Source organism: Topomyia yanbarensis, chromosome 2 (assembly GCF_030247195.1).
Source record: "Topomyia yanbarensis strain Yona2022 chromosome 2, ASM3024719v1, whole genome shotgun sequence".
NCBI classification, from domain to species: Eukaryota; Metazoa; Arthropoda; class Insecta; order Diptera; family Culicidae; genus Topomyia; species Topomyia yanbarensis.
Window position 1 is genome coordinate 237,228,778 of NC_080671.1, and position 23,906 is coordinate 237,252,683.

At 39.8% G+C, this 23,906-nt stretch overlaps 1 protein-coding gene across 16 annotated transcripts in view; it reads right to left on the reverse strand.

Annotated features, from left to right (window-relative positions):
• The window catches only part of LOC131678358 (neuronal acetylcholine receptor subunit alpha-7), a 1,795,942-nt gene that overhangs the window by 387,723 nt on the left and 1,384,313 nt on the right, over positions 1-23,906 (reverse strand). For 14 of the 16 annotated variants that reach the window (XR_009303634.1, XM_058958445.1, XM_058958443.1 and 11 more), the window contains 3 exons: positions 5,074-5,183; positions 4,796-5,019; positions 4,568-4,738 (listed from right to left, as the gene is read on the reverse strand). Coding sequence is in view for 14 of the 16 variants with exons in the window: in XM_058958445.1 (XP_058814428.1) it covers positions 4,568-4,738; positions 4,796-5,019; positions 5,074-5,183 (505 nt within the window). In the remaining 2 variants the exon portion in view is untranslated. Of the gene's footprint in view, positions 1-4,567; positions 4,739-4,795; positions 5,020-5,073; positions 5,184-5,630; positions 6,971-23,906 lie in introns of those variants that run through there. The other 2 variants (XR_009303635.1, XM_058958447.1) reach the window with 2 other exon arrangements.

Here is a 23,906-nt window from a genome sequence, read left to right on the forward strand (position 1 = left end):
CGCCGACGTTTGGCATGATTCTCGCTATTGCGTTCGTTGCTTTCGCCGACTTTCACAGGCGTAGTCAACGTGGTTGTTGAAGCTCAACCGGTCGTCGATTATAACTCTTAATTGCTTCAATGCTCGCTTCGATGCAACCACGTACCCTCAGACGTCGATCTGCATCCGTTGAACCGCTTTGCAGTTACTGACCAACAACACCTCCGTCTTGTGGTGAGCTATTTGCAGTTTGACCCCGTTCATCCAGGTCTCGATCGCGTCTATTGTCTCCGTCACCGACACCTCCACTTATTCAATTGTCTCACCCATCACCGTTAGTGACACATCGTTCACGAAACCCACGATTTTCACTTTCCTAGGCAGCTGCAGTGTTAAGACCCCATCGTACATCGCGTTCTAAAGAGTTGAACCGAGAATGGAGCCCTGAGAAACGCCCGCTGTGACTCGCATTGACTTCTGCCCTTCGCTCGTCTCGTACAGCAGCACTCTGCTCTGAAAGTAGCTCTTCAGGTCTGGCCTAGATAGTCGGGAACCCTCATTCTATGCAGCACTGCAGCGATGACTTCCCAGCTGGCACTGTTGAACGCGTTCTTCCTATCTATCGTGACCACAGCGCAGTATCGATCTCCTCTTCGCTTCTGTTTAGATGACTTCTCAGCACTCTCTAGCACTGTCTGAATTGCATCCACTGTCGATGCTCCTTTGCGGAAACCGAACTGCATCTTGGACAGTCCGCGCTCACCTCCTGTGGATTTCGTCAACCTGTTAAGAATGATCCCTTCCAGGAGTTTTCCGAGTGTATCCAGCAGGCATATGGCCCTGTACGAGGCCGGATCGCCAGGTGGCTTCCCCGGCTTTTACAGCAACACCAGCTTCTGGACCTTCCATATTTCATGGAAGTTACCTTTATTTAGGCACTTCTGCAGCACTATCCTGAACATGTCCGGATATACCAGGATCGCAGCTTTCAGTACCACGTTTGGTATTCCATACGAACTTTCTTTGATTTTAGGCGCTTCGATGCTTCTGCTAGCTCGTCGTTAGTCACTTGCCGATCCGTGCTTGTTCCTTCTTCTTCGCCTTACGGTGTCGGTGGCCACATAGTTGGATCGTGCTTCGGAAAAAGACCCTCGATGATTATCTTCAGCTTGCTCGGACACATTTCGGCTGGCGTCGTCGGGCCCTTCATTTTCGCCATCACGACTCGGTATGCATCACCCCAGAGATTGGCGTTTACTTCTCGGCATAGCTCCGTGTGGCAATCTGACTTGCTAAGTATGATCTCCCGTTTTAAAGCAGCCCTAGCTTCCGGAAACGCTGCCTTACGCTCTTCTCTATCTGGTTCCGACATTGCTCTTTGAGCCCGCCTTCTGGCTCTGAGACAAGCAGCGCGTAACGTACTAAGCGTCTTGTTCCACCAGTAAGCTGGACGCCGTTTGTTGCGTGGTTCCAATTTTCGCGGCATTGTGGTGTCACAAGCCTTCTTGTTAGGTAAGTCGCATCCACGTTCTCGGTCCCACCGTTCGACCGAAGTGCCTCAACGAAGAAGTCTTTGTTGAAGGCTTTCGTCTTCCACTTTCGTTCGCCGGTCATCCTTCTCCGTACTGCCGCGGGGTACCGTTGACCGATACGGTAGCGAATCGCCTGGTGGTCACTATGCGTATACGTTTCGCATAGTCTCCAATCCATGTTCGCCGTCAATGAGGGACTACAGAATGTGACGTCGATGATAGACTCCCTCCCGTCTCTCCGAAATGTGCTAACAGAATCTTCATTGAAGAATCGTACGTCTAACTTCGCTAGAGCTTCCTGTACGATATACCCTCTTATGATGGTTACTCTACTAACCCATTCTAAAGCCCAGGCGTTGAAGGCACCACCAATGACTACCGGCTTCCGACCGATCAACTGCTCCAGTATTAGACTGACCTGCTCTACTGTCCACCTTGGAGGAGCGTAGCAGCTACACACGAAGATGCCGTTGATTTTGGCTATTATGAAACCCTCATATGAGCGTTCTACCACTTCTTGGATGGGAAATCTGCCGGATGTTCGCCGAGATCGGAAAATGTCTGTGTGTGTATGTACGTGTGTGTATGTATGTGTGTATATGTGTGTATCTATGTATATGGAAAAAAATGTCACCTCTGTTTCTCAAAGATGACTGGACCGATTTGCACAAACTTAGTCTCAAATTAAAGGTACAAACTTCCCATCGACTGCTATTGAAATTTTTAATGATTGGGTCTCCGGTTCCGGAGTTACGGGTTTAAGAGTGCGGCCACACAGCAAATTCACAAATAAACTCAACTGAAGGATTCTCAAAGGGGGAGTAAAGGGAAATTTCAAAATCGAATTTGTATTTTTGATGCCAAATGTCTCTAAAATGCATGAAACGTCGAAATTTGATGAAACTCGAAAATTTTTTTTGGCTAGAATTGACTTTTTTGGACTTTGGCATATTTTTGCCTTTCTCATATAGAAAGGTTATGCAATCATTCTGAATATCGCCAACCTAATCCTGGCCCGGAGGGCCGAGTGTGTTATACCATTCGACTCAGTTCGTCAAGATCGTAAAATGTCTGTCTGTATGTGTGTGTGCGTATGTGTGTTTTGAAAAAAATGTCAACTCAATTTGTGAAAGACAGCTGGACTGATTTGCACAAACTTAGTCTCAAATGAAAGGTACAACCTTTCCATCAGCTGCTATTGATTTTTTTATTGATTGGACTTCCGGTTCCGGAATTACGGGTTGAAGAGTGCGGCCACACAGCAAATTCCCACATAAACTCAACTGAAACATTCTTTAAAATGCATGAAACGTCGAGATATGATGTAAACTCGAACAAAACAAAATTGGCGAAAATTTACTTTCTTGGACTTTGGCACATTTTTGCCCTTCTCATATAAAAAGGTTATGCCATCATTCTGAAAATCGTTCATCTAATCCCGGCCCGGAGGGCCGAGTGTCTAGTGCCATTCGACTCAGTTCGTCGAGATCGGAAAATGGCTTGACCGACTTGCACAAGCTTAGTCTCAAAGGAAAGGTACAACCTTTCCATCGGCTGCTAGTGAATTTTTATTGATTGGACTTTCGGTTCCGGAGTTACGGGTTGAAGAGTGCGGCCACACAGCAAATTCCCATATAAACTCAACTAAAAAATGCTCAAAGGAGGGAGTAAAGGGAAATTTCAAAATCGAATTTGTATTGTTGATGCTAAATGTCTTTAAAATGATTGAAACGTCGAGATTTGATGGAAACTCAAAAACAAATTTTAGTCAAAAATTGACTTTTTTGGATTTTGGCACATTTTTGCATTTCTCATATAGAAAGATTATGCAATCACTCTAAAAAACGTCAACCTAATCCCGGCATTTTTTTGACTTATAAAGGCCTAGGTAGGGGTATGCAGTAAAGAGTTGTTTAAAATGATTTCGAGTTTAAAACTACTTCAAAATTGAAATTAGCTTAAATTTTCTTAACAAGTTGAAATTTTTCGGCAGGGTCCGGACCCCTCGGATCCTTCTTCTTGATCCGCCGCTTGTTTTAAGCGATTTTTAAGTGTTTCAAGTCTCGAGATCGTGGCTGTCGATCCATTGTATGTATGTGCAAATCGTACTGAATATGTAATATACCTTTCCACCCTTGTATTGAACATAATTAGCCATGGAATCGTAGTTTAGACAAATGAGAAAAGCACAGTTGCACCACTAGGTGGATTAAAACAGATTTTTTATCACTTAGGCTTCTGATGTGCTTCTATAGATATTTCTAAAGCACGGGTTGACTCAACTGGAATTGCGCCAGCAGAAAGACAAAGCTTGACTGGATATTTTGCTGGGCGAGGAGACTGAAATATGTTGGAGCAGTTTTACTTCCAATTCGTTTTCAAAGAGTTACGAGATAATCAATAGCGATTCTTGGTAGTAAACCCAAAAGTAATGCCATCTGACCAAGTAAAGGCACTGATTGGTTTTTATCATAGGTGTTCATTATTATTTTATATCGATCGAATTCCTTAGGGCATGTTCAGCAGCGTAGTATTTTCTATAGGAGTTTCAAAGTGGAATTGGAGCTATAGAATTTTGTTACTGTTAAATAACCTCCAATAAATTCTGTTTTAGTGGGGAGGGTGGACAGCAAATTGTACCATATGGAAGTAAGACAATTAGCTAAAACACGAGTAGATACTTGTGAGAGATTAAAATTAAATAAGTAGGAACATTAGTCGATAGTTGTAATAGGTTAAAATTCATTCGCGAATTATATTGGACGCTCTTGAAAATAGCTGCATTTTCAATGTCACCGTGATCGTGTTCTATATACAACCCTTACATTTTGCTTATTTGGTTAGGCCAATATACCAAAAATTCAAAGGCTCATAAGACCAATACTGACTTACTACAGACAAATTAAAAACTCCATTTTCTAGAATTTACTTTCTACTTTAACATAAATAAAGTGCAGACTAAGATATTTAAGTGTTTTTTGTGATGTTTCTCTTAATAAAAAAAGCTACAGAATAAGCTTGATAGCAGAAGTATACACTAACAATAAAAACCATACCTATCAACAACCATTGCAGCGAATTTCCAATCACTGATCAATTCTGCCTCATCGTCTGCTTTCCTCATTCGATTCGTTATGAATTGCAACTCCTTCAGAATGCAATGTAAATCCTTATGTGAACACCCAGACATAGTATGGTGCTCTTCTACAGTGATTGGTCTTGAAAACCTGTTGATGAGATCAGTGATTGATGATGTCGCATAAAATCGGTATTTCTATAATTACCCAGATGAACTAATTGCAGTAGTCGAACCAGTGATTCCGCTAGTCGTATGCCGAAAGTCATCCTCAATATCTAGTACATTCGCCAAGAGAGATTTCGATGACCTTTCTTTTAATTCGAGTTCTTTCATTCGATTAGCTAAAAGAATGGTTTTCCTAGTAATTTTTTTACCAGGTCGTCCCATTCGTAAAATCCACGGGAGCCACTGAAGGAAAACTGCCTTAATCTATAAAAAAGATGTGGTTTCATTGCAGTCATATTTTAGTTTTTTTTTAAATACCCATGAAGGCATTTCATGGCTGTCTGCTGTCCTGTGATGATAATTCAATACCACCACCGTGAGAACTACAGATGAAGCTACCATGAACATAATGCAATTGAAATATGTACCTGGAAGATTAAATCATTAGAATAATAATTTTTGTTGGATATCAATAAATGAATGGGGGGAGGGGGTAAAGGTTTCACCGTTAAAAAAATCAGTGTTTTTGTCAATTTTTTTAGATGGGTGAAGCGAATTGATCGAAACTTTTGTACATTATACTACATCATTTTAATAACATTCTGGCATTTTTTCATGCAAAAATATCTACAAGCGACTTGGTGATAAAGCTTTTTGTGAAACGTCTCTTGAAAAACACGATTTGCGGTGTTATCTGCCATTCAATTTTGCATACACATTCTATATAAAAATAACTCCTACGTTGAGCTTTTGGGATAATTTTTAAATTAAGAGTTTTTTACTAATAAAATGGCAGAATCGCTGTTTTTCATGAAAAATTTCGCCATTTTATGAGTAAACAGCAGCCTTAATTGAAAAATTATCCCAAAAACTCAACGTAGGGGTTGGGTATTTTTTACGTAGAATGTGTATGCAAAATTTGAAATAAGTCGGTCAAGTAGTTTTTGAATGGCAGATAACACCGCAAATCGTGTTTTTCCATAGACGTTCCACAAAAAGATTCAAAAATTATTTGACAAAAAAACTGATTTTTTTGCGCTGGAACCATTACCCCCCCTCCTCCTCCCTTAAATTGTACAAATTAAACTAGCAGCAACAACTGCGGAAACGTCAAATGAGTTTTAAAAAGGCTACTTAATGAATAATGTGGTTTCCGCTTCTAGAATAATCAACTACAGTTGATTCGCTGGTTGGACATTTTTAAATGTTCCAATTTTTAATTGGATCTCCGCTAGTTCGATCATTGTCCATCTAAAAAGCATCTGAATGTCAAAATCTTATGTTAAATTTATCGTGGCAATAAAACTGGCCACGATTAAAGATGTGAACAGATGTATTTAAATTACTAGCATCCCCTTTTATCAGTTTTTGGCATTTGTCAGTCGCTCCAGCTGGCGAATCAAATTCGTTAGTTGGACAGAGGCTGTAGCCCAATCAGCGAATCACGTCTGTACAATGTTTCAAGCATTAACAGTACTGTGTGACACTTGCACGAGATTTTTAAAAACGTGATCAATATTAAAAATAAAATCAAACAAAACATGTACCGAAAACATACATAGAAAGAAGAAAAGGGAATGGGGCAATCCAACGAAGAAAGTATTCAGTACAACAGACATGTTAATTAAAGTCAAATACATTTTTTTTTAATTTCCGTATACGATATGTTTGACATTGTAGTTCGGGAGTTGTGAGTCCGCTATCTTTACATAAATTGCATTTTGTATTTTATTCAGCTTTTTGCTGCGTTTTGAACTGTGGGTTTTACTTTGACAAATCGGCCTTCCAGTGTCAATTCTAAGAAATCGTTAGTACCCATATAAAATCCTCCCGATCTTCCCATCGACTAAATCGGCTTCCATCGACACAATCGGCCGATTACGCAACCAATTGTTGCATCGACTCTTATGGGCTTATGCGATGGGTCTCTACAGACGCGACAACCGAATAAATATGACCGATGAAATATGTTGAAATCGGACTACTTCAACCAGTGAAATGGGTCGATTGTTGCTAGTTTAAAGCTGGAACCAGATTTATTCAGTGTAAATCTGGCAATTAAAATGTTGACGAACAATGAAACTCAACTTATACTAATTTGTCAACCTCGAAGCACCCGATTTTGTTGGTCGACTGGGAATTTTATTGAATGTTAAATTTTCTATAGGGTAGCGATTGACGCCATCATCAATGCAGCATACAGCTCATCTTCATTCTGGAAAACAAAAAAAATAAAAATTAGCTTTAGCAGTCTAACATAGGCAAAATCAAAACACTTCGTTTGAATGTATAACCGGAAGACAGTCTAGCATTGAGAACGTATTATGTCATCTAATTAATCTGTTAGAAGAAGTCAAGAATTCCAACATTTTCGGTGGTTGTACCCTAGAAAATTAACCCTAGAACGTTGCACTTGCGTTTTCCACCTTAGAATGTTACACTGGGGTAAAAATGTACCCCACGCGTTGGATCGCAATTTTCGCAGGTATAATTTCAAACAAAGGAAATGTATAATACATCCTTTTCTTCGTTTTTACATTTCGTATAAAAGAAATGTATAAATGAATTCGCTGAAACTTTCAAGATTTTTTCCGAGGTCCGGAGGGCCGAGTCTTATATACCAATCGACTCAGCTCGACAATTTTGGACAATGTCTGTGTGTGTGTGTTTGTGTGTGTATGTAACGGACAAATTCTTATCCAAACCAATTTTAAACGAAAGAACTAAAAAACAGTAAGAACGCTATTAATTTGTTTTTGATTCTGATGTTTAGTTTCCAAGATATGAATATTTGAATGTGTAAAAATGGCGTTTTTTCCAGTTTTACATTTCTTATAAAAGAAATGTATAGAATACGCTCAAACTTTCAAGATTTTTTCAGAGACCCGGAGGGCCGAGTCTTATATACCAATCGACTCAGCTCGACGATTTGGGACAATGTGTGTGTGTGTGTGTAACGGACAAATTCTCATTCGTGTTTCTCAGCAATGGCTGAACCGATCTTATCCAAACCAATTTTAAATGAAAGAACTAAAAAACAGTATGAACGCTTTTAATTTGTTTTTGATTCTGATGTTTAATTTCCAAGATATGAATGTTTGAATGCGTAAAAATTGCGTTTTTTGCAGTTTTTTTTAAATTATCTGCCGAAATTGATAATATAGATTACCAATTTATACGTTTTTAGACAGCTTTAACGAATACCTTTCAAACAAGCTATAGATTGTTGAAATCGGACTATTATCAAAAGAGATATTTAACATTAAATGCGGTCGAAAGATTTTTATCATTTCCCATTGCCAGAAATATGACCAAAAACATGTAATCTATTATTAACGCCAAAACGGTTTATTTTAGGTCAATAGTATCTTCGGAGAATATAATGGAGGTAATATGCCCTTTCTTTTGGTATTGTGTTTTTGCTGATTAATCCCCCTATGAGTGAGATATTTTTACAAATTTTCTTGGAAGTGATTATATCGAAATGATGTCTTCAGCAAATTTGTAGCTCTTACTTTTGCGAATAACTTTACTAAAGACTTCAAATATCTATTTTGAATACTTTAAAAGTTATGACTTGTTGTTTGTGGGTTACTCTTTGTCGCCTATTTATTGTTCAATATAGTAATAATCCATTGAAATAAGCCAAACATTATTTCGATTAAATGAATTTTGTATTTCATTTTTCTATCTACACCCGACCAGAACGAAATAACACAATTATAACTCATGCTGATATTTTGTTACGAAAAATTTCCTATCAAATTTTGTTATAAAGTAGAAACCGTTAGGTGTTAAAATAACAAAAATTCTAACAAAAAATTGTCTGCGAATATCACATTTATAACAAATGTTGATAGCAATATAACACGATCATAACAACTTGAGATAGCATAACTGACCCCAACATAGCTTATATTACTTATTGTATAATATCAATGATTTTAGCGTGCACGTCTAAAAATAGAATACGAGAAAATTAAAGCATACATTAGGGCGCTTTTTGCTTTGGAGCAAAAAGCTTCCTGCAGCAAAAGCTTTTATAGCATTGCCAAATAATTGCATACCTGCTGGCTGATTGTTATTGTGAGTAGTATATGACAAGCAGATTATTATTTGTCGATATTGCCGCTTTGAACCTGGGTATTCTGAGTTTGATGGGGAAGTTTCCTGCATGAACCAACGACGTTGTTTTCGACTGAGGTTTAATGTTAGCATAATATTCCACGCATCCGTCAAGGGCAAAACGATTATAGATGCAGAAGACGTTTCCAGAACGCACACATTGAACCTTGCCCAAGCCTAAGTGCTGTTTGTTTTCCTGGTGTCATACGCTTTGTTTTTATTCAGTTCCAGTCACTAATACAGCTGCCTGTATGACGATAGACTGAATAGCTTTATAATATCTTTTCAGATTAGGAAAGAGAGGCTATTTTTAGATTCTAATTAGTGCGCTTTGGCGCTTCTCTTGCACGTTAACGTGTTTTACATGGTTTTTAGAAATAATGTCGATGCGACATGGTAACATTGAGCGGATATTTAACGTAAATTGTTTCACGAAGAATACAACAAATCTTATTTAGGATTCCGCATAGATTCAAAGCAACGAATGAGTTTTGAGGTTTCAAAATAAATCTCTTTTAGGGATTTGTTATTGGCATTTTTGATATGGGGAAGACTAAATAAACCAGTACAATTTGATTTCAATTGGACTGCTTGATACTTCCTGCATATTCTTTGAAATAAATTTTATAGGAAAATTACAATCTTTATAAAAACGCTCTTTGATAACTTCACGGTTTCAAAGCTTTTTATAATAATGGCTTTAACATTTAAATCATACGCCTCCTACTCGAATTTATGTGTCAGAAGAGTGTCTCAGAAAATAGGAAATGTAATCTCTTAATCCAACTGAAATCAAGTAAGTCAATCAAACACCTCACTGACAAGTTCTCCGACCACTTGCATCTAAAACTTGTCTATACTCAAAATGCGGAATTTTGAAAATCCAAATAAAAAATCAGAAGCTCGGAAAATTCGCTTTAAAAAGACTGTACTTACTGTAACATCATCGTTGTATGCGTACATTAATATCATATTATTAATCCAATGATAGCACCAGAAGATATAATCTTGATACAAGTTTTCTTGCATTCCTGATCGGTATATCATAAAGTTAACACAGAGAGTAATAAATATCAACATGAGATATAAATTTGATAGTTTTCTGTTATGATGTTCTGATCGGGCAACCGCTAGAAATAATCACCGAACATTTCCAAGTTGTCTGGAAGGAACTTGATAACTTATCAGTGCAAAAATGTTCATTTGTGCGAACCTTCTGACTGCAATTTTCCTAACTTATAACCATCGGATCGATCTGGAACATAACGGAAAATGAAAAGCGAAATAAATAACTCCAAGCAACGGCATAGCCAAGAGAAGGTTTTGGGGTTTAACACCATACAATTAATTCAATATTACAATAACAATTATCTGATCCGTAGATTGATAACCTGTTGTTGTAAACATCATGAGGACTTTTGATAAAATGTCGGAATGGGGTCCTGATATGTAACTGATCTATTGGTCTTGATTTCACAGTTGTCTAATAGCATCAATATCAAATTCCTGCCTGAAAACATTCCAATAGAAAATTACAGAGTTCTGTAATCAATCTTAATCCTCAGATTTATTTTCAAATTGAGCTCGTTTTTGTAGAAATGTACTGTAATGAGGGTCTTTATTTAATAGGAAGCGAAGTTAAAATTGATTGAATGTGTATGAAACATAGAACTGCTCACCAAAAAAATGCATAACTTTCAACATTTGCTAAAAATGTTTTTGCCTTTCTCATTCACTCTAAAATTCGTCAATCTAATCCCGACCCGGAGAGCCGTGTGTCATATGCCAATCGACTGAGTTCGTCGAGATCGGAAAATGTCTGTGTGTGTATGTATGTGAGTATGTGTGTATGTGGAAAAAATGTGACCTCTGTTTCTCAGAGATGGCTGAACCGATTTGCACAAAGTTAGTCTCAAATGAAAGGTACAACCTTCCCATCGGCTGCTATTGGTTTTTTTTTAATTGATTGGACTTCCGGTTCCGGAGTTACTAGTTTAAGAGTGCAATCACACAGCAAATTCCCATATAAACTGAAATGAAAAAATTTCAAAATCAAATTTGTATTTTTGATGCCAAATGACTTTAAAATGCATGAAACATTGAGATGTTTAACAAAAATTGACTTCTTTGGAGTTTGGTACATTTTTACCATTCTCATATAGAAAGGTTATGCAATCACTCCAAAAATCGTCAATCATACCGCCCCGGAGGGAGTATGCAGTGAGGGGTTGCTACTTTAAAATTAAAATTAGTTTAAAATTTCTTAACAAGTTGAAAATTTTCGGCAGGACCCGGACCTCCCGGATTTTATCCGCCGCTGGTTTCAAGCGATGTTTCAGTATCACATAGTATCTCAAGATCGCGGCTGTCGATCCATTGTATGTATGTGCAAATCGTACTGAACACGTAATATTCATTTCCACCATTGTATTGAACACAATCATCCATGAAATCCTAGTTTGGACAAATGAGAAAAGCACAATTGCACCACTAGGTGGATTTAAACTAGGTGGATTTATTTTGGGAATGCGTCGAGTTGAGACGAAAACGTAATATGATGATTAATAACGAGGATAACACTTTCCGAATGTAAAGAGAAATTTATGAAAAATGACGATTTCCATTCGACTCGAGCAGGTTCTGATCGATTTTGATGAGCATTTGATTTTTGTTGTATGACCAATTATATGTATAGGTCAAATGTTCAAAAATAGTATTTTAAGGTCAAGATAGCATCATTTTGAAACCGCCAATTTCGGAGGTTTAGTATCGTCGATGAGTTTTACAAACGTTAAAGAGCGCATCATTTGATAAAATTATTTTGACGGTATATCGTCCAAGAAGTATTTATGGTGAATTTTCTCAGGTTAATATTCATAACTACAATAAAGTCTCAACAAATTCGCTAAAGACACGAACTCTGTTACTATTTTCTGAAAAATTAATTCTGCATAATTTTAAAACTTCAAAAATTACGGTTTCGGAATTATGCCGTTTGGACAGTATGATCGATTTTCACCAAACCCCCACCAAACCGAAACTTCTTCGAATGCTGAATATCTATTATAACACATTGAAACCCCGATTTATTTAATATTTTGGAAAATACCACGAAATGGGGTGGAAATTGAAATGAAAAAAAAACTTGCTAGTAATACATTGGTAACATGCAACCGTACTGTTATAGCAGTAATTGTGCGCAAATTATACTTGTGAGCCATTACTTTGAAAAACTATAAAAAATAAACAAAGCAGCAATAAAAATCAGCAAAAATGAGAACGATTTTTTTCCGCTTCAAAATTAATTTAAATTAATTGAATAATTGATTAAAAACGATTTTATAATACTAATTGTTACTTACGTAGTAAAACAACCAGTATTGAAACTGGTATTGTCACGAGACACATTTCCACTAACGGCAACCGTACACTGGGGTAAAAATGTACCCCACGCCAACTTTGACACCTGCTTCTACGAAGGCTATAAGCAAACTGGCTATACCACCTTTTCCTACTCTTACTAGGAACTCTAAATTGAATTATGATTAAGGTCCCAGGTCGGTAAATGCCGAATTCTCGTCATTACATGGCTCCAAAGAACGCGTGGGGTATATCTTTACCCCAGTGCAACATTCTAGGGTTAATATAATAATGCAAACGGACAAACAACAATCCAACTTAGACTTTCCCAAAACTACCCGAACGATTACCGAATGTTTTTCGTATTCCTAAATTATAAATCCATAATTGCCATTGTGCGTGTAATTCAAAATATTAGAATATTTAAAAAAGACAAACTTTCGACCACTGGTTTTGAGAGCTTACTAAGCGAACTGATTTCGTCTTCTTAATCGAGTACTGATTTCGTCTTCTTAATCGAGTACCAATACACAGATTAAATATGCCGATTAATATGGTAAATCACAAATACATCCGATGTAATACGATTTAATCGGTAAGTTAATAGGTCGATCTCGAAGCTCGATTTTGTGGGTCGAGTGTGCAATTTCTCAGCAGTCAAATTTTCTATGAGGCAAGCTTTACAACCCGTATAGAAAACCGTCCATTGTCCTTGGCCGTTGTACGTCTGTTGCGCCAATTTCAGAAGTAACAGTAACGCTCGAATGCCGCGACCATATTCGGGTAGTATTTGCGCACCTTTTTATCTAGTTCGTTTCGTTTGTTTACGTTTACTGTTCGAATACACTGTTCGGATTAGCAAATAACTGACTACGCGATTGAACGGAAGATTGATTGGAATTTAATTAGCTCGTTCGATTTTGGAGACAAAACTAGATAGATGCTATTGGTCTGATAATGTATATTCGACTGAAGAGAGAGATCGGTTCTGGCTGTCCTATATTCTTATATATATATATATATATATATATATATATATATATATATATATATATATATATATATATATATATATATATATATATATATATATATATATATATATATATATATATATATATATATATATATATATATATATATATATATATATATATATATATATATATATATATATATATATATATATATATATATATATATATGATCAGTGCAGAGGTAGGTAAACGCAAAACGGAATCGGAAAGCTTACTGTACGATCGGATTCGATTGCAATAGATAAGTGTGACAAGGTAGGTATGATTGTGCGTACGATTAAAGAGATCAAAACTATTCCTCTCTGGCGGGCGTAATAGGGATAACCCGAATTGATTCCTAAACATAGGCCGGCCACCGTTGAAAACAAAGTTTTCAACCTACAGTACTCTATCGTAATACAGCTTACATACTATATAATATTTCAATAATTTTGTATTTAGTTTAACATCGTATCCGTCCACGTGACTGCTCGGTTTGTTGTTTACATCTGCAATTGCCGATAATCGTGATCAGCTGGTTCATTCCACGATGTGCTCCTCTGGATCAGCTGTTATCTGTTTCGGGTCCATTGACATGTCTGCTGCTATTCTTCCTTTCGTCTTCTCGTTATCGGTTCACCCGACTGCTACGTTCATAGAAGTATAGCGCTGTGGTTGTGGGTCGAAGCGCGAAGTGCTTGGGGTTGAGGGTTGAATCACGGGTGCTCGTAGTTGTGGGTTGGAGCATGGCATCACATCGGTCAGCCACGATAGAGGACAAACATTTCATTAGCTTTTTGCAAATTCATATATAAAACATACTCACTCGTTGCGCAGTGCGGACACTGCGATGGAAGTTGGATCAAAGGTCATCAAGATCACCGCGAGCGGTCCGCTGCGATGGCTGTCGAATAGGCAACACGCAAATTTTGGAAATGGCGCGCCTATATTCTCCATCCTGTGTTTTGACTACGACGACTCGGATATTGCCGTCGTCCGCCCTGAAAATGTGAACCACCCTCCCGAAACGCCATTTAAGGGGTGGTAGGTTTTCATCTTTTACCAGGACCATTGTTCCGATGACGATGTTGTCCATTTGGCGGGTCCACTTTGTTCGCGGTTGCAGTCCGGACAGGTACTCGGTACTCCAGCGCTTCCAGAGTCTTCGAACAAATTCCTGAACCACCTGCCAACGGTCTAGTCGATTTAATGGTACTTCTTCTAGTGACGGCTCAGCAATGGCCGTTAGAGGACGGTGGATAAGGAAATGTCCTGGTGCAAGGACATCGAGATCCTCAGGATCAGTGGAAATCTGCGTTATTGGTCGGGAATTGAGACAACTTTCAATCTGTGCCAGAAGCGTTGTCAATTGTTCGGCTGTTAGGGTAGAATTTTCTAGGGTGGCTCGAAGGTGTGATTTCAGCGACTTGAAAGCCGCCTCCCATAAACCACCGAAATTTGGAGAGCGGGGAGGGATGAACTTGAATTCTATTCCGTCATCGGCACACGAACGGGACACGGCGTACTGCATCTGCTGAGAATTGAATTGGTTTGCAAGTTCAGCTAGTTCGTGTGAAGCTCCTTTAAAATTTGTTGCGTTGTCGCACTCTATGAGACGCGGTTTTCTGCGACGAGCAACAAATCGTTTCAGGGCAGCGATAAATGATCCAGTAGATAGGTCCCCGACCAGCTCTATATGAACTGCCTTCACCGATAGGCAGACAAAAATAGCGACATAACATTTGGTCATATTCGAGCGTCGTTGAGGATGACGGTAATACAATGGCCCGCAAAGATCGACTCCGGTGCTCACAAAGGGTAGAGTTGGTGATACTCGTTCCGGCGGTAAATCACCCATCATTTGTTCCAGGGCGCGTGGGCGACATCTGAAGCAACTTATACAATTATGGACGATTCTGCGAGCGAGGTTTCGAATACGTAGTGTGTAACGGTCTGGGACCCGGTGGGAGCACAAAATAAATTTAACAAGTAATCAGCGAACCGTAGTTGATTTCCGTTTTGCGAAATTTCACTTTAGCGCCAATCTGTTACCAGAATGTCAAATTCCGATTTTAATTTTTCCCGGCCGGCTGTCGGCCCGTCGTTGGTCCAACCCCGAAAGTAACTAGTCAATCAACCCAAGTTCGCTGTATCACAACAACAATCAATATCATATTTAAACTCTATATTATACCGAAAGCAAATCAAAATTGTTTAACAGTTCTGTTCACACGGCCATGTTTTGCTAGCACAACACCACGTTTCACTATCCAGCATGCAACATCTAAATTCTGCAGTTCGACGGTCCTTACCGCCAAAATCTATTCGAGAGGACGAAACTCCTCCTAAAAACCGACCGCAGTGTAACGGTCGGTTTCACTGGTACTATCGCACACTACTGGTTTCTCTTCTGGTGTTATCAAACAATTCGTATTATTGGAGATTTGCGGCGGCATCACTATACATTTCAGAGCTGGGTGCCGAAACTCAGTGCTTTTAGGAAAATTCTAAATTCTTTACTAAATAATCTTGCGTGCGATGAAAATCGCAAAGTGGAAGATGCGCAAGAATGCGACCTGATCGATGCGAGTCCTGTGTGAGATGATCTTCCCGCCCGTCGGTCGCCGTGTACTGCCTGATTCGTTGTCCGCTCAGCTGCTCTGCTGCTTGATGTGATGCGGCCGGTATAATTGGCTGGGTAAAACTGACATCGGTTGTCTATTTGCCAGTCGCTTTTATAGTCGTCGCTGGTGGCTTGTAGGCACCCGCCTATTTTTCCTCCGTGAACATTTTTGCCAAACAGACTTGATTTGCATTATCTCATCATGGCGCGGTTGAACAAAATTGAAACAGCGATTATGGGTTGATTTCATTAATCCCAAATTTTCCCATTACACGTGCCCTTTGCTCGGAATAAAAAAAAATTGAAATTTTGCCAAAGAAAATTTCTAAAACGGAAAAATTTTAACTGTTTTTTTTTCTATTTTGACGAACGCGAAATCTTGTGTTCCCATACAGGAACCCAACCAATACAAATAAGCACTATGATCTAGTACTGTTATCCGCAATCTTTTCCGAAACTGGCTTCTATTTATTCTGAAGGCTCAGAAAAAGATATTATTGTAAGGCTCATTATTCTTTTCCGTATGCGAAAAGGTTCGATGTAATTCACTCCGATATCAATCGTTATAAGCTTAACATTATAACAACATAAGTTAAAGGTCCTATAGTGGCCGCAAATCGTGTATGGAATAGTTTCCTAAAAGTTTACCTCCCATATCCGCTAGTTCGTATGTGTTATTCCCTGTTTTCCGAATAACTTTGCATTTTGTATACAGTGGGGCTAATTTAGCACAAAAATTATCGGCGGCCTTGGAAAGACAGAAGTTCTTCTTCCAGACAATATCCCCAACATTGAAAATGGTTAAATTTTTACTTCTAGTATTATAATAGTGCGTTGAGCGTTTGTAGGCATTTTTTAATTCACGGTCAACTATTAGCTTAATTTGATCAAACGTCTCTAACCGTTTTTCTAGTTCCGTTGACGTCTTATGAACGGACTCAATATTACTATGCAGATATTGCTTGCCAAACTGAACATGATTCCGGCCGAATACGATGAAATAAGGTGATAATTTTGTTGATTCGTGCACACTGGTGTTTATAGAATAACCAATTTTAGAAATATCACGATCCCAATCTTTGTGTGACGAGTTTTCACCGAGATAAGCGCGTATGGATGACATTATTACTTTGTTCACCCTTTCCGCGGGATTGTTTTGCGGATGATAAACTGCGTTTCGAAAATGAGAAATTCCGTAGCTATCTAACAATCTTTTGAATTCATTGCTTATGAATTGACTGCCGTTATCCGAAATAATAGTTTGTGGTACCCCAAATTTAAGAAATACTTCATCTTCTAATATTTTACACATTTTGGAGGCATCAGCTCTTCGCATTGGGTATAAAAATACCAATTTAGAATACCAGTCTGACACAACAAACAGTACGGTGTTCCCAGCTTTAGATCTAGGGAGTACTCCGATAAAATCCATAGATATCGTTTGAAATGGACAAGTTTCTACTTTTGGACTTCCCATTGGAGCACGAGTATTGGTTGTCACTGGTTTACTGGCCTTACATACAGCACAAGCTCTAACGTAATTTCTTATTTCAGGTCGCATGTTCCTCCAGAAATAGTTTTCACAGATTCGATTCACCGTTTTTGTGGTGCCAAGATGCGCCACGTCGTCGTGATTTTGCTTCAAAATTTCTAATTTCTTTTCCGGATGTACAACCAGCTTCCAATTGTACAAGAGCCCACGATTGGTCTTTTCATAGAGGTAGAGGGATCCGTCCTGAATTTGATATTCGCGGGATTGAGTCGGGTCTTCCTGAATTAGTTGAAAGAGTTCGTTGTACCACGCGGTGTACTTGTCCTCAAGTGTAGTTGTCATTACGCATTCGATTGCTCGCGATAAGGCATCAGGGACCAAGTTATGTTTGCCTTTTCTGTGAACTATATTGAAATCGAACCCTTGCAATTTTAGAGCCCACCTACCGAGTCTACCGTGTGGATCTTTAAGATTCATAAGCCATTTAAGAGATTCGTGATCTGTAATTACCGTGAACCGTACTCCGTCTATATAAACCCGAAATTTCTGAATTGCAATTAAAACCGCGAGGCATTCACGCTCTGTACTGCTGAATTTTCGTTGGGCGAGGGTTAATTTCTGACTCATATACGCGATTACTTTTTCACCATCCGGGTGATGTTGCCACAGCACAGCTCCGACGCCGACATCGGAAGCGTCGCACTGTATATAAAAAGGGAGATCATAATTTGGACATGTGAGCAACGGAGCTGAACAAAGCGCGCTTTTCAACTCTAAGAAGGCATCGTTTGCGGATTTACTCCAAAGGAATTTTTTCTTGGGCTGTTTAAGGAGCTCAGTTATCGGAGCGACAAGAGTCGAGAAGTTTTGAATGAACCGACGATACCAGTTCACTAGACCTATTAGACGACGAACATCCTTAACATTTGCTGGCGGAGGGAAATCTACTATGGCTTTGATCTTTTCCGGATCGGTACGAATTCCGTCGGTATCGACAACGTATCCAAGGTACTTCACTGACGGTGCGCAAAATTTAGACTTTTTAAGGTTTATGGATAACCGAGCAGCCTTCAATCGTTCCGCGATTTTCCGTAAAATTTCAATGTGTTTTTCGAACGTGTCCGTCGTAATAATTATGTCGTCTAAATAAACAAACGCGTATGGCTGAAGGTCTACTCCGAGCATTAACCGACATTGAGTTTGGGGAGCGTTATGTAAACCGAATGGCATTACCACAAATTCGAGCAACCCGCGTCCCGGAACGGTAAAAGCAGTTTTCTCCCGCGAACGAGCTTCCAGAGGGATTTGCCAAAAGGCATCTTTCAGATCAATCTTCGAGATGTAACGAGTTCCTTTGAACTTTCCCAAAATCCCAGAGATATGCGGCAAGGGATAAGCGTCCTTTTTAGTAACACTATTCAGTTTTCGCGAATCAAGACACAATCGTACACTTCCGTCGGGTTTCTTCACGGTTACGATAGGATTTGACCACGGGCTAGATGATGGTTGCACTACTCCTAAATCTATCATTCTATTCAGCTCTTTATCAATTTCTTTCTGTACATACGGTGATACGGGATGATATTTCTGTTTAATAGGTTGGTGTTCCCCCGTTTCTATGATATGTTCAATTACATTTGTTCGAGTCAGCTTCCCTTCCACATATGGTAAGAATTCCCTGATCACTTCTTCTAATTGAAGTTTTTGTTCTGGGTTACAAGAATATTTTTCTGTGGTCGGCATTCCTCCGCAAGTTTCTGGATCGGTTTGCTCAGGAATGCTTATTGTATTCACAGTCTGCGGAGAGATGTCCAAAAATCAATTCCCAGTACCAAAGGATTGGCCACCGCTTCAGAAAGTACTGTAAGTACAACTTCAGTGCGACCTTTGAAAGTAAAAGGCACATATGCACAATGCGAGATTGTATGAACGGAACCATCTGCTGTGGAAATCGACGAATTTGTTTGAAAAAGTCCCAGTTCCAACTTCTTAGCCAGCTCATAGCAACCTTTTCCTAATATTGACACAGATGCTCCCGAATCTAATAATCCGGTCAATTTCACGTCTAAAATTTGCACTTCCGCGAATGGGCGGTTATCGTTCGGCAAATAGACTATTTCGTATGATTGAAGTCTAGAGAGATTTAAAAATTTACCGGAGCCAAACACTCTCTTTCTTAAATTCTTGGCTCCGTATCTCGGTTTCCCGAACAGTTTCCACATGAAGGGGCTATCTTACCGTCTGTACCACAGCGGTGACAGAAAATCTTTTTAGGGTTTGGACACATTCTCCAATGATGTCCAATATTTTTGCAATTAAAACATTTTCCTGCGAACTCTCTGATTGCTGCGCATTCTATTGCCTGCTGTTGCCACATGCCAGCCTCGGCTTTACAACGTGAATCATATTCACTTGGTCCTGAATAAGGATTTGGGCGCGATTGAGAGAGAGAATCCATTGCTTCTTCGCATCTGCTCACTGCGGGTCTAGCAGAATTTGAATAGCCCGGAGCGAAGGAACGCTGTGCCGGTCCGCGATATATTTCAGAACAACCTGGAACGCGGGGAAACGGTGGTCTTTCACAAAACTCAGATTCTGTTTGCCTTCCCACTTTATCATACCCGTCGTTTATCGGGTGTGAAAACTTTTGTGAACATGATGGGGTTTGTTCCAACATGAAAATATTATTTAAATTGTTGCTACGACTTCCACAGGGACAATTATCTACCCCAGCCCTAGATGTATCACTTCCTGATTGTGCCTTATTTTCACTGTATATTCCGAAATTCACTTCATTAGTTTTTTTGCGTCCCCACATAGAACGTCCTTGTAATGAGAGTTCTGCCAACGGATACTGGTTCATTTTTCTACGCTTCAAAATTTCCCTGCTTCTTTCTAAACTTTCGCAGAACTGTGCCAAATTGTTAGCTTTTTTAATAAATCCTTCGTGTATTCTATGCAGGTAGAATTCATCCAAATTCCGAATTAAATATTCTAGTTTTTCTTCTTCTGTTTTCTTTTTCGTAAGTTTTTTGAATAATAGCTCCATGCAAGCATAGTAAATGCCAAAGCTTTCCCCAGGCTGCTGCAACCTACTTTGCAATTGCCGTTCAATAAGATAATCATTATCGGGTTTGGTGAACTGCCGAACAAACTCATATCTGAGTGCGCACCAAGTCACAAATTTATCCTTGAACGCACGGTACCAAATCAGCGGATTACCGCCTAATAATTCCCCAAAACTTTCAAATAACTCTGCATGAGATACATTATAAAGATATGCCTTCCTATTGACCATTTCAATAAAATCAGACACGCTTAACGCACCATTTTCATTATCGTACCTTACACCCCACTTTGTCAACGGTACGTAACGGTTGTATCGAACTTCACGAGCCTCTCCGCACATTTCAGAAGAATTAAAATCCATATCGTTAATTATACTATCTAAAGATCTATTGTTATCCTCCATATCGAAATTCCAAATAGAAGCAATTCACTAAAAGAATCAAATAACCACCGGATCAAGAAGCCCCACGTTGGGCGCCAATTTGTAATGGTCTGGGACCCGGTGGGAGCACAAAATAAATTTAACAAGTAATCAGCGAACCGAAGTTGATTTCCGTTTTGCGAAATTTCACTTTAGCGCCAATCTGTTACCAGAATGTCAAATTCCGATTTTAATTTTGCCCGGCCGGCTGTCGGCCCGTCGTTGGTCCAACCCCGAAAGTAACTAGTCAATCAACCCAAGTTCGCTGTATCACAACAACAATCAATATCATATTTAAACTCTATATTATACCGAAAGCAAATCAAAATTGTTTAACAGTTCTGTTCACACGGCCATGTTTTGCTAGCACAACACCACGTTTCACTATCCAGCATGCAACATCTAAATTCTGCAGTTCGACGGTCCTTACCGCCAAAATCTATTCGAGAGGACGAAACTCCTCCTAAAAACCGACCGCAGTGTAACGGTCGGTTTCACTGGTACTATCGCACACTACTGGTTTCTCTTCTGGTGTAATCAAACAATTTGTATTATTGGAGATTTGCGGCGGCATCACTATACATTTCAGAGCTGGGTGCCGAAACTCAGTGCTTTTAGGAAAATTCTAAATTCTTTACTAAATAATCTTGCGTGCGATGAAAATCGCAAAGTGGAAGATGCGCAAGAATGCGACCTGATCGATGCGAGTCCTGTGTGAGATGATCTTCCCGCCCGTCGGTCGCCGTGTACTGCCTGATTCGTTGTCCGCTCAGCTGCTCTGCTGCTTGATGTGATGCGGCCGGTATAATTGGCTGGGTAAAACTGACATCGGTTGTCTGTTTGCCAGTCGCTTTTATAGTCGTCGCTGGTGGCTTGTAGGCACCCGCCTATTTTTCCTCCGTGAACATTTTTGCCAAACAGACTTGATTTGCATTATCTCATCATGGCGCGGTTGAACAAAATTGAAACAGCGATTATGGATTGATTTCATTAATCCCACAAAGAGTTTCTTCGACGGATAGCGTACTGTTAGTTTGGCATGACTCCAGTTCCCAAAAGCGTGCCAACTGGTTTTCTAGAGAGACACCTTCGCAGATATGAGCAACCCGAAACGACGGGTCCGGTGTGGGACCAACCTTACCGGACACGACCCATCCGAGAACCGTTTTTTGCAATACAGGTTGGTTTGGTCCGAGACGAACGATACTCTCTTCAACAAGGTCGTAGTACACTTCCATACCCAAAATCATGTCGATTGGGCCCGGGTCATTAAATGTGGGATCTGCGAGAACGATATTTGTAGGCATGCCCCACTCTTCCGTGGGCAAAGCTCTTGCCGGTAGTTCCCGGGTAATACCCGGTAGAACATGAAACGAAAAATCAGCCGTGAAGCTCGAACTATGTAAATGGAGCCTGGCGACAACAGTATATGATGATATTATGGTAGAATTACCCACACCACCGATTTCTTGGCGTATTTTGAGGCGCCGTAACATCAAATTCTGCGAGAACTCCTCCGTGATCAGATTCAATTGTGACGCAGGATCCAACAAGGCTCTAGCCCAAACAGCATAACCATTAATGTCAGAGACTTTCACGACCGCAGTTTGCAGCAACACTGTAGAAGGAACGGTTCTGACGTTCCCGAGCAGGGTGGTCGAGACGTGAGTAGTTGGTGGAGTTGAAGTCGGAGCGAGATGTCCATCAAATAATTCAGATTGTTGTGATGGACCAGGCTGAGGCTGGGCGGCTGCACAAGGACGAGTAGACTGATTTTGAATTGGAGTGGATGCAGAGGGTGATTTCGAATTTAAAACAGTATCCGACGAACGAAATGTGGTATTTTGGTGCAACATAGTGTGGTGTTTTTGATTACAAACTCTACATGATCTAGAGGGGCATTGCTTGACGAGGTGGGAAGAGGAAAAGCAATTGATGCAAAGCGAATTTTTCTTAACCGCTTCAAAGCGTTGGGGAATAGGTAATTTTCGAAACAATTCGCACTGGAATGGAGAGTGTGTGGCTTGTCTGCAAAACGGACAGGATTTCGCTGAGAAATTGGAGGTGATTGCGTGACTAAACTTTGGTTTCAAAAATCGACCATTTTCGGGTTTGGGTGGATCTGGTGTACGAGATTTCAGCGATGATAACGATTGTAGCACGATGCAGTGTTCTCGCAAGAACTCGATAACCTCAGCATACCTTGGTACCTCTGTTGACTTGTGGTGTTGTTCCCATTGTTTTAGAGTGGCAGAATCCAATCGTGCGCAAACCATGTGCGCCAGTAAAACACTCCATCCATCAGTGTCAACGTCAACCTTCTCAATCATATTCAAATTACGCTCAAAATCGTCAATTAAACGGGACAGTGACTCATAACACTCCTTGTGCATTGGTTCTGTGGACAGCAAAGACTCAATATAGGTTTTGACGACAAGTTTTTTGTTATCATAACGCCGTTTCAGTAACGCCCAAGCTACCGAATAGTTTGCAGATGTAAGTTCAATTGATTCTATAACCCTCTTTGCATCTTTGGAGAACAATTCGCACTGGAATGGAGAGTGTGTGGCTTGTCTGCAAAACGGACAGGATTTCGCTGAGAAATTGGAGGTGATTGCGTGACTAAACTTTGGTTTCAAAAATCGACCATTTTCGGGTTTGGGTGGATCTGGTGTACGAGATTTCAACGATGATAACGATTGTAGCACGATGCAGTGTTCTCGCAAGAACTCGATAACCTCAGCATACCTTGGTACCTCTGTTGACTTGTGGTGTTGTTCCCATTGTTTTAGAGTGGCAGAATCCAATCTTGCGCAAACCATGTGCGCCAGTAAAACACTCCATCCATCAGTGTCAACGTCAACCTTCTCAATCATATTCAAATTACGCTCAAAATTGACAATTAAACGGGACAGTGACTCATAACACTCCTTGTGCATTGGTTCTGTGGACAGCAAAGACTCAATATAGGTTTTGACGACAAGTTTTTTGTTATCATAACGCCGTTTCAGTAACGCCCAAGCTACCGAATAGTTTGCAGATGTA